Source organism: Corythoichthys intestinalis, chromosome 13, assembly GCF_030265065.1.
Source record: "Corythoichthys intestinalis isolate RoL2023-P3 chromosome 13, ASM3026506v1, whole genome shotgun sequence".
NCBI classification, from domain to species: domain Eukaryota; kingdom Metazoa; phylum Chordata; class Actinopteri; order Syngnathiformes; family Syngnathidae; genus Corythoichthys; species Corythoichthys intestinalis.
Genome location: NC_080407.1, coordinates 25082982 through 25103650, shown reverse-complemented (window position 1 = coordinate 25103650; position 20669 = coordinate 25082982). Strand labels below are relative to the sequence as shown.

At 40.9% G+C, this 20669-nt stretch overlaps 1 protein-coding gene across 1 annotated transcript in view; it reads left to right on the top strand.

Annotated features, from left to right (window-relative positions):
* The window catches only part of LOC130928549 (zinc finger protein OZF-like), a 28658-nt gene extending 12797 nt beyond the window's left edge, over positions 1-15861 (top strand). Inside the window, exon 3 of the mRNA XM_057855246.1 lies at positions 1284-15861. Coding sequence (XP_057711229.1) covers positions 1284-2575 — 1292 coding nt within the window. The 3' untranslated portion in view covers positions 2576-15861. The remainder of the gene's footprint in view (positions 1-1283) is intronic.
* The last annotated feature ends 4808 nt before the right edge of the window (positions 15862-20669 follow it).

Genomic DNA, 20669 nt, shown 5'->3' with positions numbered 1-20669 from the left:
GTTTATTTAAGCCCGAGAGGATTTTTGTACTATTTTTGAAACTAATGTACGAAACAATTAAAGCAGCTAATAGCTGGGCTGCGGGGAGGTGTTGTGCATGAATAATCGATTTATAATAGAATCGTATTCCCCTAATCGTAATCGAATCGTGAGGTGCCCAAAGATTCCCACCTCTAGTGAAAATATATCAAAATGGCAATATATTGTGATACTTTGTAGCCCAAAAGGTTATCGATATGCTCTCACCAAGAATCGAAATATCGTTTTGATGATAATTAAGCTTTTTATTTCAAGCATGCACAAAGAAACAGAAATACAATATAACTCAGAATAATTATTTGCGTCCGACAGGGAGTGGGAAGGAAAAACTCATTTAATCCCACCCCTGATCTCATCGTCCAGCAGTCTTATTTTGTGGGATACTCCTGTCCTTTGACTTTTAGTCCACACAATGAAGAGACAGGAAAGAAAGAAAAAACAAGAAGACGAAAACAATTAAACCTATTGACAACCAACTAGACCAACAGGGTTGGCTCATGAATATTAATTCTCAATATATATAAACCAATTCTCCAAGAACAGCATCAAAAATTGTCTGTAAATGTCATGACATTGTGACCAGACCATAATACAACAATTTAATTTTGGGATATTTTGACAGTGCTTGAAGTGTTTGTCTATTTTTTCTTTTATAGTATCGGTCAGGGTCCTGGGCCGGAATTCCTGCAACCAATATTTACACACAAAACAAACTATAGACAAGTTTCCTGAACGAAATATAGGCGACGCCATCTTGGACAGTGTCTGCCTAGAACTTCCGGTTTAAAAAAAAAAAACTCATCTGTTGCGGTTGAAGTTAGCAAAGTGTTGACGAAGTTAAAACTGCGAAATCAAGTCAGGAATCAACATAATCTCCAAAAATGGATTCTGCACGACGTAGATGGGACGTAGATGAGATTGGATGATTGTTCTTATCACTTTGTTAATCATTCGTGGACAAACTTATGACAATAATTATAACATTGGACACCGAATTTTCGGTCGCATCTCAATGCGAAACAATGTCTCTTGTGTCTCAAAATGAACTGACGTGTATTTTTTCACTTTTATTTTTTGATGAATATTTTTTTTAAACCCTGCAATGCACTGAATCGGCGCAACGTGAACCGCGAAGTCGTGAGGGATCACTGTTCTCATCTTCTCCAAGTTTTGCACAAAGAAAAGACTGGCTGATGAAACGGTGGTGGTCCATAAAATATATCTGGTTTTCTTGTGTCTTGCAGGTTTCAGAAAATATCTTGGTGCTGAGCCAGAATCTCCTGGCGTGAAAGAGGATGTTGAGCTCCCCCAAATCAAGGAGCCAAAGCCCGGTCAACAGAAGCAACTTCCAATCAAAAAGGAGGAGGACCTGCCATATGGTAAAGAGGAGGAGGAGGATATCACCAGGTTGACTGGTGAGCCCTTAAAAAGTGAAGATTGTCTGAGTGAGGCCGGCAGAGGGGCGGAGCCTCCAAGCGGCAGCAGCTCAACAGAAGGATTGCAAGCAGACATTGACATCGCTCCATCAGACAGAGATGGCGCCACCTCACACTCACCTTACAATGATGATGGTCATAAGACATCTCACGGTGATGACAAACTCTGCAAATGCTCTCAGTGTGGGAAAACCTTTGCTACTAAGCAAAGTTGTTGGATGCATATGAGGAGCCACACTGGTGAAAAGCCTTTTTCCTGCTCGGTTTGTGGAAAATGTTTTGTTTCGGTAGGAAACCTAAAACAACACACAAGAATCCACACTGGCGAAAAACCTTTTGCCTGCTCAATTTGTGAGAAAAGATTCTGGCACAACAGCAACTTGATATCCCACGCAAAAACTCACACTGGCGAAAAAACTTTTTCCTGCCCAATTTGTGATCAAGGATTCAGTCATAAGAGTGCCTTAAAAGTACACACAAAAACTCACACTGGCAAAAAACATTTTTCCTGCTCAGTTTGTGGTCAAGGTTTCACTCGAAAGGAACACTTAAACAGACACACGAGAACCCACACTGGAGAAAAACCTTTTTCCTGCTTGGTTTGTGGAAAAGGTTTTGTTTTGGCGGCAAACCTAAAACGACACACAAGAATCCACACTGGCGAAAAACCTTTTGCCTGCTTAATTTGTGAGAAAAGGTTCAGGTACTACACCAACTTGATATCCCACGCAAGAACCCACACTGGCGAAAAACCTTTTTCCTGCTCAATTTGTGGTCAAGGCTTTGCTCGAAATGAACACTTAAACATACACTCAAGAACCCACACTGGTGAAAAACCTTTTTCCTGCTCAGTTTGTGGTCAAGGTTTTGCTCGAAAAGAACACTTAACCAATCACATGAGAACCCACACTGGTGAAAAACCTTTTTCCTGCTCAGTTTGTGGTCAAGGATTCTCTCAAAAGCAAAACTTGAAAATACACACAAGAATCCACACTGGCGACAAACCTTTTTCCTGCTCAGTTTGTGGTCGAGGTTTCGCTGCAAAGGCAACCTTACAAAAACACATAAGAACCCACACTGGCAAAAAACCTTTAGGTTAGGTTACGGTCGGGGGAGTTACGTACGTATTTGTGGTACATTTTATTTTTGTGATTGCATTTCTGTTTGGACTTTGCCGTTTTGTGTTTTACCTTTTTTGGCCATCAACTTCTTTCCTTTGGTTCTCTCACCGACTGGCATCATTTATATCATAATCTCCTATTCAAACTACACTTTTCACATTTAATATTTGAAACTGCAGACCCCACATTCCAAAAATTCAAAATCATTCATAGATATTGTCATTGAATAAATATGGAAATTTAGAATACATTGTTCAATACTGCAAAAATAATACTAATTTTTAAAAAACTGGCTCACAAATGAGTTTTTTGTGTGGGGGTTAATGTAAATATATACAGTATATATATATTTTCAATTACTATTACTAGTGATTGACAGAATATGAGGGGCAAATAATGAAAAATGAAAAAGAAACAAGGGCTAAAACAGTAAAGTCGTGTTCCTATGACAAGAATTGGGTTTTTTTTCCCTTGTAGCAAGTCAAGTTTTGGTATCATTAAAAAAAAAAAAATCTAAAATAAAACACGGAATCATTTCTGTATTTAACTTTGCAGATTATATATGTTTTGTTTTGAAAATCTTGTTGTCTGTTAATAACATGGTCACCACCTGACACCGACGGGTCACATTGAATGAGGTGCTATTGGAATGGAAAAGTTCACTGTTGCCATGTTTTTTTTGTAAGAAATTCTACACAAACTTCCTCTTCTGTGTTGGATCCATATTATACGGCTCGCCGTTTCATTACAAAGTTAAGTGGCATTATTTATATCATACTCTCCATTTCAAACTACACTTTTCACATTTAATATTTGAAACAGCAGACCCCAAATTCAAAAATTAGAAATCATTCAAAACACTATCATTAAATTAATATGGAAAATTCGAATATGTTGTTTAATATTGCAAAAATACTGATTATATAAAAATCAATTCTGGCTCACAATCTTTTTAACTCATTTCAGTCTGGACTTCGGCCACAACACAGTAGGGCTGGGCGATATGGCCTTAAGTACGTATCACGATAAATTGAGCAGATTTACCTCGATAACGATAAATGACGATAAATTCGCCCAAGCAAACTGTTATATAATTTGAAAATTTGAATCAATGCATGGAATACAAATTAACAGTTTCTCGTTAAATTTATTTACCAGCTTTCAATTTAACAATTGCACATGCAGTCTAAACATTAAGTATTAAAAAAATCTTGTAAACAATAAGAATTCTTGTGTGAACATTTATAACAGCTTGTATGACTTGAAACATATCATCACTTGAATTTCATTAAATTCATTCCGCATTGTTATACACTAGATAGTGGCATACGTTTAGATATTTAGAATAGATACAAATACGACACATCCACCCGCCCCCCAGAAATTATACTTAATTAAAAAATAAAATGTTTCACAAACCTTTCCTTTCTTTTATTCAGCTCAATTATTTACATCTTATGATTTTGGAAATCCTTACAGTATGCAATAAATAATATTCCTGTTCCCAAGCACTGTGCTTACTGTACTGTAATTTTTACAAAAAATAAACAATACATAGTTACTCCCTGTCATCTAGGACGAGCCACTTACAAGACTAGCACTGTCGTGTATTACAAATACTGCTTTGAACACATCTTCACAGACAAAAGCAATGACACAGGCTTAAAGAGGTCAACTTTAATTGTGTAAATCACACTTAATGACGACACGATCTCCTGGTTGAAATAGACGACATCCACTTACCGGTAATTCTATTGAAGATATGTAATGCTGAGGCAATTTGTCAACTTTACTTTTAAAAAGAAACGTGCACTGTTTATCCAGTAGATGGGGCTCTTGCAGTGTGTCAAACAGTGATTCAATTTAGGGCAATTGTCTTAAAAGTGGTTCATTGTTTCAGAAAGCCTCGGTTTTTCCATCCCTATCTGGAACATGTCAAGAGTTTACTTAATGTCGGGTGAAAGTTTGGCGAAGCTAACTTAAGCCCGACTTCATCCCGTTTAATTGTAGCGTTAGCCGCTAGCGTTAGCCTACCGGGCTTCTGTTTGATTGGCTTCCTGAAAACCATGTGACTCCCAATGTAAGCACACTGTCTGGTTTCTTAAAGGGGAATGAACATAGCCGAACAACACAGTCAAAGCGGGATGAAAAGACTATATTTTCTTCTTTTATTAAATTACCGAATTTACCGACATGGTCAAAATTACGTCGGTCATCGTGAAGAATTTCGGTAACGGTAAATTTTCGGTTTACCGCCCTGCTCTACAACACAGCACCGAGACCATACTTATCGAAGTCCTAAATGATATTCGTCGGAATACCGATGCAGGCAAATCATCTGTTCTGTTACTATTGGATCTCAGCGCCGTATTCGACACTGTTGATCACAACATACTACTCAGCAGATTGGAACAGTGGGTAGGGCTTACTGACACTATTCTTCAGTGGTTCACATCCTATTTACATGATAGTGATTTCTTTGTGTCAATCGGAAACTATCAGTCAGAATGAACCAAATTCACGTGTGGAGTCCCTCAAGGGTCAATTCTTGGACCACTCTTATTTAACATCTATATGCTTCCGTTAGCTCAGATAATGGAACAGTATGACGACATCTATCACGCCTATGCAAATGACACACAACTGTACATTTCTGTGTCCCCACATGATTATAGTCCCTTAGTCTCCCTGAGTAAATGCATTCATCAAATCAATGAATGGATGTGCCAGAATTTTCTCCAGTTAAATGTGGAGAAGACGGAGGTGATCATTTTTGGGCCAAAAAAGGAAAGGTCAAAGATAAGCAGGCAACTTAGCACAATGTCACTTACCGCAACAATTCAAGTCAGAAACCTTGGCGTAATTATTGACTCAGACCTAAAATTTGATAGCCATCTAAAACCCGTCACTAAATCCGCTTATTACCACCTAAAAAATATAACCAGAATTAAGGGGCTTCTGACTCAACAAGACATGGAAAAACTTATGCATGCATTCATTTTCAGCAGATTGGACTATTGCAACGGTATATTTACGGGTCTTGATAAAAAAATCGGTCAGGAAGCTGCAGCTAGTACAGAATGCTGCAGTCGGAGTCCTCACAAATACAAGGAAGCTGGACCACATTACACTGGTTTTGGAATCGCTACACTGGCTTCCAGTGAGCCAAAGGATAGACTATAAAATACTACTGCTCGTCTACAAAACACTTTTTACATTTACATTACAAAGTTTTACATTTAGGCACTCCTGCAATCGTCACACTTTTTCTGTTACAAACTGACCCCGGTCCCTCATCAGAGAAGGGAAAAGTTATGTGGTCCTCACGGGAAAAAGTTTGGGGACCCCTGCTCTACGTCATGACGCATGACGTGCACGTACACGACACCGCTTGCTTTTTTTTTTTTTTTTTTGCCCCTGACCTAAGTATGCATGCAGGGGCGGACTGGTAATCTGTGGGTTCTGGAGGATCACAGAACGGCCGGTGCCCTGGACGGCCGGCGGCCGCCATTCATTATGCATCACTGTTTTTATCCCCCCTATCCTCTGATTATCTACAGTTCGCATCCAATCCGACAGGTGGCAGCAATGCGCCTGGCTTTTCACCGCCAATCTGATAGACTAGGAACGACGAAAGCACAGAGTAGCCTTCATTGGTTCCTTCCTTGTGGAAGCAAAATAGCGACGAGTGTTAATGCACAATATGGATGGTGGTGGCAAAAAAACTGAAAAGAGCAGGGTGGCGCGGAGAAGGTTAGAGAGAAAAAATTAAAGAAACTGGAGAGTGAAGCAAATGTTATAAATCGACAAATATTTTCGCAAGCAGCAGTCTGGCTGCAACGGCCACGTCGGGTAACAACAGCTCAGCTCCCGGCGATGGTGAGAGGGAGCTGCAGCCGCTCTGACGTGCAGACGGTGCTGGGAGAGAGAAAAGAAGAGGGAGGGGGCAACGATAAACTGTTGGAAGTTCCCCAGACAAGCGCAGGGCAAGTAAATTGGGATGAAGAGGGTTACTTGCTCTGTAAACTGGCAATTGTTATCCATCAGGTAGCTACATTTTAAATCAAATAAATGACAATTAAAGGGTTAGTGCCAGCTAGTCGATGTACCCGTTTGCAATCGTGTCAAGTTACAGTATGCTAGTCCTACTATCCCTCTCCTAAGAAAAATTTTTTTTGCCGTAAAACAATGTATGCACACCCAGCATAGCAATATTAATTCAGAAGAAATATAACAAAATATTAATAAAATGAATGGTTTTACTTTAAAGTTTAGGTAGTTAAATTGATGTTATATACATTATTAATCATTTATATATCGTTTTGTTTTCTGGTTAATACTTTCCAATGAAGTTTATGTATACAGGATTTGTCTTGAAATGTGTATTGTATTTTCATTGAAATTTATTATTTGTATGGCAAGATTAATTATGGCAGGGGTCTCCAAACCGGTCCTCAGGGGCCGCTGTGGGGCCTGGTTTTTGTTTTAACCGATTGAGTACCGACAGTTTAACCAATGAAGTTTCTGCTAAAACAAGCAGCACCTGACTGCAATCAACTGATTACACTTGTAAGACACCAGATTGGTGCAGAGGTTTTGTCTTGTTTTGTTGGAATGAAATCCTGCGCCCGCCGCAGCCCTATGTGGAATAGTTTGGAGACCACTGAATTATGGCATAAACAATGAAGTCATTTTATAGACAGAGATCTATAGAGATATATTATAATCAATTGGATACGTAAAACTTGCTTTGAAAAATAAATTCTTTCATTTGTTTATTCAGGTTGATCATAGAGCTAGTACAGAAAATGAATCCAACTCCAGTTCAGCCTTGCAGTACTTTGAGCGCCCGTAGTCAGACAGTCACAGTCTAGACACATTTTCTTCATTTTTCTCTCAAAGTGCACGAAATTGGTGCATTTTACTATAAAATGTAAAAAAAAAAAAAAAATTCTCCCGGGAGGGGCATGTTCCCGGACCCCCCTATGGGGTCTGTGTTTCCCTTTGTATAGCGATTCTTATGGGCTGGGCTGAGTCAAAGTCCAGGGCTGCTTTTTAATCCCAGTCCGCCCCTGAATACAGCCATTATTTCACATTTTTGTCCAGCAAAGATGACAAGAACATCTCAGTGCGTTGCAAACTTTGCGCTGGCTCAAAAACACTATCGACTTCTAAAAACTCCACTTCCAATTTAAGGAAACACTTGGATTCACAACACGGCGGGATTCCACTCGTAGCAAAGCCTACAGGTAACGACTACGAGGCAGCAAGCAGTTCTACAGCTACTTCAGCCCCCTCCGCCACGCTAACAGATGAAGCTGGATTTTTCTAAAAAAGCACCAATCAGTGGGAGCGAGCTGAAAAACTTGGTCGGGCGATATATTACTGAGGAAATGCGTCTGTTGAGTACTGTTGACTTGCCCTCGTTACGTGCAATAATAGAAAAAATACCTACTAGCAACAATGCGCAGCTGCCAGACAGAGTGTCTTTCGCGTCATACCTCGAAAAAGAATTTGCCAACATGGAGAAAAACCTCAAGGCTGCGCTCAACAAGGTTGACTTTGTATCGTCCACAGCGGATATTTGGACCGCGCGAAACAAAAGTTACATGGGGGTAACGTGCCGCTGGATTAGCAGAAAGACATTACAGCGCAATAAGGCCGCATTGGCACGTCAGAGTATCAGTGGTAGGCACACCTTTGATGTTATTGGCGCAGAGCTTGAAAATATTCATGCATCATATGGACTCACAAATAAAGTTGTGGCCACAGTTACAGATAATAGGTCCAACTTCGTCAAGGCTTTCAGAGTATCAGCCTGTAGAGTCCAGTGATGAGATAGGGGAGGAGGAGGGCTCCCCTACAGATGATGATGTGACTTTTTCAGATATGAATGAAATCCTCTCAGCTGAGAATGACACTAGCCACGTTTACATGCTGACTTTTATTCATACCGATTCAAATCATTCCGAATGGAAATTTCACATCAGCTGTTTACAAGTCACTTCATCTATTCCGATCCAGCGTTTACATGTCTGCCTTTATTCCGAAAGGACGTTTGACAACTGCCGTCTGACATGCGCAGATTAATCAAAACAAAGCGTCACGTAGGCCTGTCGCGATAACAAATTTTAGTGTGCGATAATTATTCTCATAAATTATTGCGATATGCGATATTATTGCGCCCCCCCAATTTTTTTTTAACCAATTTACAATAACACAGTGCGAATACAGTATATATTAATAGATCAAGTACACGCATTTAAACACGATAAATATTTACTCTTAAATTCAAATATACTTTTTAAGAAATCACAACTAAAAACAATAGACCCTGCCTCTTAAGTAAAAAAACAACAACAATATTGATACCGCACAGAAACACAGAATAAATAAAATGTGTTAAAAAAAAAAAAAAAAAAAAAAAATTGCACTTAATAACTTAAGCATTTAAGAAAATGAAAACATTTCCCGTCATAGCTTCTGCAATGGTGTTCCATAGGGATACAGTTAAGTCATGGTTCGGTACGAATTTTGATACGGGGGACACGATTTTCGATCCGATTCAATACATTTAATGCTCTGTAAAAAAAAAAAAAAACAATTGTAATTTTTTTGGTTTTTTTTGTTTTTTTTGTTTTTTGCTATCGAGCAAAAATTAAATTGCCATCATATAAACATGCATTTTAGTGCATAATATTTACGTGCTTACTTCTTACTGATTTGAAAAAATTTGTATAAAAGTGCTGAGAACAATCTTTACTGTTTGTAAAGTGAGGCAGGGCACACCGTTGATTGCTACAGCTCTCTTAGCAGCAGGGTTTACTACATGAGCAAGACATCCTATTTATGGTCCGAATCCATCTGTGTCACGTACTGAATTAACAATATTTGCAACATTATCTATAGTCACTGGTATGGATTGATTTGGCCTTCTTAACCTCATGTGACAAATGACAGTTTAGAATTCATCGATCTAGTATATGGACTACATGTCCCATAATCACTCTGGGCTCACGTAGCCAATGGCATGGACGTAGCACATCTAGTTTGCCATTTCATGATATCTAGTGTGTGCGCGCATTAAAAAAGTTAGCAAGCGCCGCTGTCGTCACGTCTGCTCATTACTACACCAGCATATGACGGCTTTCATAAACAGGACGAGTTTGAAGCACAGCGCTTTTAATTTCATTCAGCTGTTCTTTGTTAAAGTGAGGTTATTCGTAGCAGCCAAGTCGGTAACAATGGTTTGGAGGACTTCGTTGTAAATATCCAGCGTTGTGGCGAAAAATAGCCGCCCCGCGTGAAATGTCAGTCCTGACGGGAGCGCCCACACGTCAACAACACCGGCGCGCCATAGATGGTCCACAGTCACTCCGGAGCACTGACGCGGCCGGTATACGTTGAACAATAGGATATAATGGGAACGATTGGCTCTGGCGCTAGTTTTTGCCGGACCTGGAACGAAAATGCATTTTGTGCAGTTGGTAACGAACTTTTAACAGCACGTCTGCCGCACGCGCGCACACACGTGCACGCGAGGTGATAAATCGCAGCGGAAAAATTACCGCCTTCATTTTTATATATCGCGCGATAAATGGAATTATTGCATATTGCGACAGGCTTAGCGTCACGTTGCAAAACATGGAGATCGATCGTCAGATCACCTGCTGTTTTAACTTTTCGAGTGGAAACAAAACTTCAGAATGACACGCCGTTCATTTAAAAAGTTGTGTGGGTGCGCTGTGCGTGTGCTTGGAAGCCATGTTGCAAGTGACGTTACTTACATCACCAAGTGACGTCACCACGTCAGTACGGAGCATGTGCAGAAAGAACGCAACCAGACACCATTCCGCTTCCCTGTTTACATGATATAATTTTACTTCTAATCGGTTTGGGAAAAGGAATATTCCACCCCTGTGAAACGGAATGAAATTCCATTCGGTTTGGGCCTGTTCATTCCGAATGAGGTGTTTATATGGAAGACATTTATTCGGTTTGAACAAATACAGTGGTACCTCTACATACGATCGCTTCGACACACGAACTTTTCGACATCCGACGTATAATTTGACTCGCCATTTGTTTCTACATCCGACGACATGCTCGAAATACGACGACAATGGCAGCACCGCAGACGAATGCACGGCGGATTTTCTTGTGTGACAAATCAACACAGGTTTCAGAAAAGGTTGGTACAGGTGGTGAAACAAGGAAAAAGTTGATGCTTACCTTCGAAATGAAGATGCAAATGACAGAAAAATATGAGCGTGGGGTGGGCATCCGTGAAATGGCTCAACAATACATCTCCACGGTCCTCCTCCGACTATCGTTCGCCAGTCTTTATAAATTAAGCTGACAATTCTTATTGTCTCCAAAGAAATCGCCAGCTTCGCCACGTTTTCATCATTTCTTTTACAACTTATTCAACACAAAACGCCTGCTGTCTGCCGCAATTGATGGTGTTCTCAAGAGAACATTCAAAGTGAAAGTGAAACTCAAGCTCACCGGTCTGTCTCTGGCACGTGAGCCCCGCGGTGCGTTCAGGTACACAAAAAAACGTCCGCCTTATTAGAACCCGATTCGTTACACTATTACAGGAATTATTATTATTCTTTTTATTACATTATTCCAATTTTGATTTATAATTTATTTGTTTTGCTACGTGTAATTGCCATTTGTAATAGCACCAGCAGTATTTTTTAAGGATTTAGTGCAGGTTTTTGGGCTGTGGAACGAATTAATGGAATTATAATGTATTCCTATGGGAAAATCCTGCTCGACATACGACCATTTCGACTTACAAACAAGGTCCTGGAACGGATTAACTTCGTATGTAGAGGTACCACTGTATTCCGATTGTAATTGAAATATTTGGCTCCATGTAAACGTGGCTAATGATGCAGATGTTCATCTGTCAATAGCCACGTTTACATGCTGACTTTTATTCATACCGATTCAAATCATTCCAAATGGAAATTTCACATCAGCTGTTTACATGTCACTTCATCTATTCCGATCCAGCGTTTACATATGACTGCCTTTATTCCGAAAGGACGTTTGACAACTACCGTCTGACATGCGCAGATTAATCAAAACAAAGCGACACGTTGCAAAACATGGAGCTCGATCGTCAGATCAGCTGCTGTTTTAACTTTTCGAGTGGAAACAAAACTTCAGAATGATACGCCGTTCATTTAAAAAGTTGTGTGGGTGCGCTGTGCGTGTGCTTGGAAGCCATGTTGCAAGTGACGTTACTTACGTCACCAAGTGACGTCACCACGTCAGTTCGGAGCATGCGCAGAAAGAACGCAACCAGACACCATTCCGCTTCCCTGTTTACATAATATAATTTTACTTCTAATCGGTTTGGGAAAAGGAATATTCCACCCCTGTGAATCGGAATGAAATTCCATTCGGTTTGGGCCTGTTCATTCCGAATGAGGTGTTTATATGGAACACATTTATTCGGTTTGAACAAATATTCCGATTGTAATTGGAATATTTGGCTCCATGTAAACGTGGTGATTGTTGATCTCATTGGAGTTTTCAGCAGTTTCATGCGTGAAAAGGTTTGCTCACAGATATATGTGCTGCCAAAAAGTGTTGACATCTGCATTGCATGTTTTCTGATGTTAGGGTACATGTCGTTTGGGAGGGCGGCATAGAAGTCAATGAGACTGTTGGGCTTGAATGTGTCTTTCAAAACATCACAGTTCTGTAACTCGGCCAACTCAAACTGATAAAAAGGCTGGGCTTCATTAATTTCGGCAACAAATGGGTTCTGGAAAAGACGGATTTCTTTTGCATAAACATGTAGTTCACGGAATCGCACACCGAAAATCCACTTTCAGTATTTCCAGTGCTTCCACACACTTTTTAGCTGGAAACGGGACCGCTGGGTTCTATGCAGAGAGGTTTTGTGTAGCAGGGAGTTGGAGGAAGCTGTGCTTTTTCACTTGTCCCAAAAGCAGTGCTAGTGTCACCTCAAATGCTTTTATGTGGGAATACATGTCACAAATGAGTTTCCCCTGGCCTTGTAGTTGCAAGTTAAAGCTGTTCAGCATTTCTGTCATGTCTGTTAAAAATGCGAGGTGCCATTTCCATTCTGGGTCAGTCAGCTCTGGCGGTGTGCCGAAAAATAGCCGCCCTGCGTGAAACGTCCCCTCTTGACGGGAGCGCGCACACGTCACTCGTTCCAACAGTTTTTCTATTGGACACGCCCCCTGTCGATTAAACATGGAATGGACACGCCCCCTGTCAATTAAAGTGCCTGTGACACGAAAAAGCATGTTTATTTCATAATACACGCGGTATTTTATGCTCCTGAATGATATGGACCGCTTGGATGTGTGTGGAAGCGATCGCTATATTTATTTAGTTTTTTTAATCCCGCGCCAGGAAAATGAGTGACTTCCGGCTTCGGTCTTGCATTGAGGAGGAGGGCGCTGTGACGTGTACGGTAGAAGACGTCTTCTTCACGCTACAGTGTACTGTTGTGTATGAGGACGAAGGATTCAGCTGATTTTGCGGATTAATACGTTTATTTTTCGCATCACGCCAGCCAAACGGGTGCAGAAAAATCATTCTGTATGAGGGAGAGGCGTATGCGCCTTTTTGGAGTTTCAAAAGGTTCCCATTTACCGTGGATATTTACTGTGGGACCATTGGACTAACGAGGAAGTGAGTAAACATCTTGTTTTGTATTATGTCAATTACGAATACAGCGATTACAAAGTAAACACCACAAACTTCCTTTAAATGAAGGACTACTTACGTTTGATCATTGATAGGCATGTAAAAAGCTCTCCTAATGCTCATTAGCAGCAGCACGTTAGCTGCACAACAACTCCAGCCACCCTCCTCCGGGGAACGAACTGTAAATTGCTCTCCGCTGGGCGGTTTGCCGATCCACGAAAACAATCGACAACCGGGTCGTCATGTCAAATAATCCAGGATAGCTATGTGTGATTTTCCGCTTTGAAGACTTTGAAACATCACTCGGTTCGGGTTAGCATGTCGGCTAGCTGTCACGCCTTCTGGTTTGTTTACATTCTCCGAAACCGGGGAAGGGAAATGACATATGTCCGATTTAGGTGTCACAAAATATCGTTCGGGAGGTGCGACAGTCAAGGTGAAGTCGACAGTTTTGACCATTATGGAGTAATTTTGCCATGTCGTCCTGAATAAATGCATTTTTATTATTTCATATTCCATTCAGCACAAGACTGTTATTCGTCATGACCATGCCATTTATTTAGCAATTGGGGAAAATACTTGGATAAAGAAACAATGACATTTTGCCGCTCTCTTCGTCGCGTTTTCCTCGTTGTGAACAATTCCCCCTCAATGGGCTGAATAGTAAAACCGATGAGCCCAGTCTACCGCTGACGTCATCCACCTGTTGGGGACGCTATAACCCTATAATGGTAGCCGTGGCTAACCGGCAGATTAAAAGACTTAATTTCTCGTCATCTGTGCTTTGCTAAATTGTTGTATATAGTCGAATGTGGCGGGGCTCTTGCTCCCAAAAATGGCAACCGAAGCAGAATGATGTTTTTTGAAGTGTTTTTATTAACGACGTACCCAACAAATTAACAGCAGTGTTCTGCTCTGCACCACTGCGTGACTCCAAGTGACTCAAGTAGGAAAGGTAGGTCGCTCTTTATATTCCTCCTGGCCCCTCCCCTCCAGCCAATTAACTCCAAAATTTAGTTTTCTGTTCAATAACTCCAGTGTATGTAATATTAGCTTCACTATAAATTAATGAAAAATACAATAAACAAAATACTGGTACTACCATACCGAAAAAACATTTGGAAAGAAATAAATTTACGATGGCCAAAAACTCAAGCCGTATTGTGACGTCACTCGCTGACGGCCCGCTCGCGACGTCATAAAACCAGGAAGTGAATGAGCGCTCTGTTTTGACAGTTCAGCACGGGAATGGAGGATGACTACATGTGGAAATGTTTGTAAAGAGTGGGTATGGCATAACGATGTTGTGGCGGCAGTCTAGTGTGCACCCCAGACCCCCGCGATGCCTAAAAAGTTAACAGGTATGGTGTGAGTGTACGTGCGCACGTGTGTGTGTCAAAATGAATACTACTGATAACGCCGAGTCTGCCGTGTCTGACACGTTATATTGCGGACGCCGAGTTCCCCCGGGATCTGACGGGGCTACTCCGTCACATCGAATCGTCTCAAAATATGATTCTAATTCACATAATAATGCCATTTAAGACTTTTTTTTCTCGTGTCATATGCTCTTTAAACTGTTTCGCACTTAAAGTTGACCATTTTCAGATAGCGACATAGAAAAACAAGTTTGCGGCCATTTTCTGATCGTGACGAAGAAAAACAAGATTGCCGTAAGTTTTCTGATTTCTGTCAGTAACCTTACATTTTTGAACAAGTTAGGATAATAATAATATGTATATATAACATATAATAGTTAAGTATTTTTTCTCTGTACATTTTCGTTTCATATTCGAAATGTATGTTGAACGTATTGATAGACATAACTCAAGTATTTAAAAAAAATTTTTTTTTAATGTTCGCTTTTTATATGACATGTTTGCTTTATATATGACATGTTTGCCTAAAATTTTCTACCTCACCACTTTATTATCTCCAGATGGACCCCAGACTTTACAAACAAATTCTGAATTACAAATCCAAAGGTTTGTATTTGGATGGCACTCCGAAGACAGAGAAACGTGGTATCCGCCGAAAGGCCTTAAATTATGTTCTACAACAACGTCTCACAGATTTTAACCTTTGTCTTGTGTTTGGGTCGCTACAGATCCATTTGCAGTTTTAAATAATGTAGAAGCAAGCACTACATATTTTTTGTTATCGTGTTGAGACTGACATTATCAGTAACATCAATTAAATGTTTTTAAATTTGGATTTTTGTTTTCTTTATAAAATGCCCTGGTGAAAATGATAACATTTGTGATGTTAGGGTCAGTTTCAACCTAGTTAAAAAATACGACCTAAACACAATAACAGGTGCCAAACCTTTGCCAATAGGTGGCCCCTCTCCCATAAACTGCAGCTTATTCAGGGCTTGCCCAGGCATGTCAGTCAAGGTCAATTTGGAGTTGGTGATAGACAAATTAAGCATTTCATAAAACCCTTCACCACAAACCAAGCTCTTGATCACAACAATTGTTATATATCCCCAGTAGAAATTAACTTTTTATTTAATGTACATTTTACTGTGTAATAAACCCCCATTAATAAAAATCAAGTTAACTGAAGAGTGTTATATTTTAAAAAGCTCAATTATCTCATATCCTGTGTGTATGTGTGAATGATGTGTGTCTTTTTATGGACTGTTGACATGTATAGGGTATATTCGCACTGCACCTCTGCCAAAGCAGAATGGTATTGGGCTTCAGCACCACCCACACAGATGGTGATAAGCAGTGCTTAATTGGAGGGTAGATGGGTGAACAGATGTATAGATGGATTGATGATGAATATTGTGTAAGATTATGCAGAATAAATTTGTGTTGGGTAGATGTTTGCTTAGCCCATGTTTCCACATATTTATTTATTTCGGTTACCTTGCCCAAAGTAAGTTATTTTAGTAGCTACAAGGCATGTGCCGGTATGAGATTTTGACGGTATGATAACCGTGTGCAAAAATACCGCGGTTTCACGGTATCACAATTATAGCTCCAAAATTTTGAGATGTATGTTTTTTTTTTTTTTTTTTTTTTTTTTTTTTTTTTGAAAGGGAAAAAAAAAAAATAAAAAAAATTTTTTTTTCCATTGAACAGGATTTTTTTTCAAAACATATTTGCAAATTGGAACATGAATATAATGTGAAAATAAATAAATTAACAAAAAATAACATTTTATATAAAATTAAAATAAATAGAACCTCCCAAGAGTTAGCTTCAGCAGCTGGGGGTCAGACCGCCAAGGCCCCCGCCTTTGGCTGCCGCCCAACTCCCTACGCACCCGACCCCTTTAGCCCCTCCCACAGGTGGTGAGCCCATGGGAAGGGGAACCCACGTTGCCTTTTCGGGCTGAGCCCGGCCGGGCCCCATGGGGACAGGCCCGGCCACCAGACGCTTGCCTTCGAGCCCCACCTCCAGGCCTGGCTCCAGAGGGAGGCCCAGGTAACCTGCGTCCAGGCAAGGGAAACTGGGGTTCATTAATGTTGCTCATCATAAGGGGTCTTTTTGAGCCATACTTTGTCTGGCCTCTCACCTAGGACCTGTTTGCCATGGGTGACCCTACCAGGGGCTTGAAGCCCTGACAACATAGCTCCTAGGATCATTGAGACACGCAAACCCCTCCACCACGATAAGGTGATGACTCATGGGGGGGGGGGGGGGTGAAGATCAGCACCTCCAAATCCGAGACCATGGTCCTCAGTCGGAAAAGGGTGGAGTGCCCTCTCCGGGTCGGGGATGAGATCCTGCCCCAGGTGGAGGAGTTCAAGTATCTTGGGGTCTTGTTCACGAGTGACGGTAGGAGGGAGCGGGAGATCGACAGGCGAATCGGTGCGGCGTCTGCAGTAATGCGGACTCTGCACCGGTCCGTAGTGGTGAAGAAGGAGCTGAGCTGAAAGGCAAAGCTCTCGATTTACCAGTCGATCTACGTTCCTACCCTCACCTATGGTCACGAGCTTTGGGTCGTGACCGAAAGAACAAGATCCCGGATACAAGCGGCCGAAATGAGTTTCCTCCGCAGGGTGTCCGGGCTCTCCCTTAGAGATAGGGTGAGAGGCTCGGTCATCCGGGAGGGACTCGGCGTCGAGCCGCTACTCCTCCGCGTAGAGAGGAGCCAGCTGAGGTGGCTCGGGCATCTGGTTCGGATGCCTCCCGGACGCCTCCCTGGAGAGGTGTTCCGGGCATGTCCCACCGGCGGGAGGCCCCGGGGACGACCCAGGACACGCTGGAGAGACTATGTCTCTCGGCTGGCCTGGGAACGCCTTGGGATCCCGCCGGAGGAGCTGGTTGAAGTGGCTGGGGAGAGGGAAGTCTGGGCTTCCCTGTTAAAGCTGCTGCCCCCGCGACCCGACCCCGGAACAAGCGGAAGATAATGGATGGATGGATGGATGGATAAATAGAACCTAAACTATACCCACAGCCACAGCTCAAGTTGCTCAATATTAGAGTAAGAGCAAAATAATTGCTATAAAAAAGTAAAAACACTTCTAAATAAAATTAAAAATATATACTGTATGACTTTTTTGGAGGTGGGGAAGCTCAAGTGAAGTTTTGCCATTTTCAGCCACTGTGTCAACTCTAGTCTACATGATGCCATGCCTTTGTGTTAAAAAGAACAAAGAATTCCTAAGTTAATAAGTTAGTTAAAAATGTATAAGTTAGTTTTATGAATTAGTTAAAATGTAAATATTGTTGAGGAAAGGTTTCATCTAAAAAAAAAAAAAAAAAAAAAAAAGTGAGACCTCCTTTCTCAATTAGCGATCTTTGACGCGATCCTTTTTCTTCCCCCCTTCTTCCACTCAATCTTGTTTCTCACTCAGCGTCTGTGAGATATAAAATCTCGACGAAGCTGCTATCCCAGCTTAGCCTAGGCCAGTGCTTCTCAATTATTTTCTGTTACGCCCCCCCAAGGAAGACGTAAATGTTTCGCGCCCCCCCAAACTCTCTGCCGCCACTGTAATAGTATAATTTGTCTATAAAATTACCATTATAAATACGCATCTGCCTAACATTGTGTCCTTTTTTCCCTAATAAAGAAAAAAAGTAACATAGATCAACTTATAATAAAGTATAACTTTATTAACATTGTTTTGTTTGTAACAGAGAAGACTTGACGCGCATCAGTTTGCCTGAATAAAAAAAAAAAAAGTCCCATCCAAATTAAAAAATACACTCAAGGAACATTTTTTACCATTTGATACAGAAAAATAAAATGTAATAAAATCAGTAAATAATAACAAATTAAAATTGATTAGAAACATTCAATCATGACGACAATATGCCAAAAAAAATTGACCGAAAAAACAAAACTGAATAAAAGAGAAAAAAAAAAGCGTCCTTGGACAGAAGGACAGTTTCTATTTTTGTACCTCCTTTGCAATGGTGTGGAGTTATCTTGCAATGAGCATGCTAACAATGCTAATGGGTTTACTGATATTACACTGACAAAACAGAACGATTGTTGGAAATATTCGGCCGTTTTCGCTGAAAAACAATCAAGCGGCTTATCAATGAGATTGGGGTCTAATGTATTCAAGTGGCGTCTTAATTGTTTTGGCTTCTGGCTGTCCGCTATAATTATTTTTAGACACAGTAAACAGTGGTCTTTCCTCATTACCCACTGTAGTAAAAGTCAAAACTAAAAGGCAAACGGCACGAAAAAAACGCATTCTCGGCGGCCGAGGTAGAACCGTAGGTGAGGGCGGTCGTGGTGACGATTCCAAGCCGAAAATGGCACTTTTCGGGCGGCGACGTGAGAACCGGACAAGACAGTGGGTCGCTGCGTGAGTTAGTCCGGTCGGAAAACGGCTTTCGAAAACAGCGGCGGAGCACTGCTCTTCATATCTGTTTTCTGTGTGTGCTGAGTGCTCTTCCTTAGTTCATAAATACTGCGCGCACTCTGAAAAGGAGAGCGCCACTGCCACCCATTGAGTGGATGTGCAAGTACACTTTATTCCAGTACGGCAAAAAAAAAAAAAAAAAGGAGAAAAAAAAAACATATTCCCCGAGGTCACATGCGCCCCCCCCTGGCATCGCTCTGCGCCCCCCCAGGGGGGCGCGCCCCACTATTTGAGAAGTACTGGCCTGGGCTAACATTCGTCTTTGTAAGTTTTAGTTAGTTTGTATATTGAATTTGAAAGGAAAATGTGTGTTTTGTTTTTGGCGAACTTTTAAAATGGTGCTACTGCTATCCTGTAGAACCTAATCACACGTGGAAAAATACAATTGTACAACGTTTTAAATGTATTCATTTGTATATTTAAGCACGATTTGAGCGCTCAATAAATTGAAGAAAAGTACGCCTTGTGTTTGGAGGGTGTTTTTGGGGTTTGCTGGCTGTTTAGCAGAATAGCGTCACTGACACTCACGGCAACAAACAGGGGAAGGGTGAGCGCTGCCGCACCAAGCCACTTCGGCTGCATTTTGGCACATGAAAGATAGCGAATACCGTACTAAGGAATGACAGAGAATTTTAGTGGTTTTGAAACTGCGACGTTTTCACACCACGGTAAACCGTGAACCCGGTAACCGGCACATGTCTAGTAGCTACAGGTCTTCCTTGATTTAAAATGCAGTATTCCATGCAATTGTAGGTGAGCAATTCCATGCTAGGTGAGCATGTAATTGTCATTTTTAAAAAAAAATCCAATTTATAATTTCCCTTACCATGAGGCATCTCAATAATCAAATCTTGTTCACCTGTAGCGAATTTTGAACCAGTGTTTTTTATTTATTTATTTATTTTAGTGTATTTATTCGTCAATGGCTTCCATAGGAGACAAGCTGTATTACAATAAAGGAACGTCCGGTTCCTGCCTCATCGAAGTGGTCAATGGATCGGAAGAGGCCAATGCCATCTTTATTGATCTCCATCGCAGCCCTACCGGAGCTCATACAGGGCAAAGGAGAACCAGGGATGCCATTAGTAAAAGATTTTACTGGCCTGGCATGTGTGCAGACATCGATAAATGGGTAAATAATCACTACAGCCAGCTAATTTCTGTCTTTTGTGATCACTTTTAAATTGTTATTGCAGTAATCTGTTCACCTGTGCTTATGTTATTTCAGAGAATATGAATAATTAATGAAAATGTTGCCTCTGGTGGTCAAATTTTCTGGGTTCTTGCAGGTGTCAGAATGTGAGGTTTGCCAGGCCAGTCAGACTGTGATAAAGCAAGAGGTGGAGTACATACCCATAAAGGTAATCAAAGTTTGGTAGCATTAGCTATAAATCATATTTTACACATGTTGACATATTTTCTTTACACATTGTATTCTGCTGCATCTAAACCTGAAATTAATTCCTGCAAAAAGGAAACTACTACTCACTTGATGTTCTTCGTTGGTTTAAAAAAATTTTTGTTTTGTTTTTTTAGGTCAGG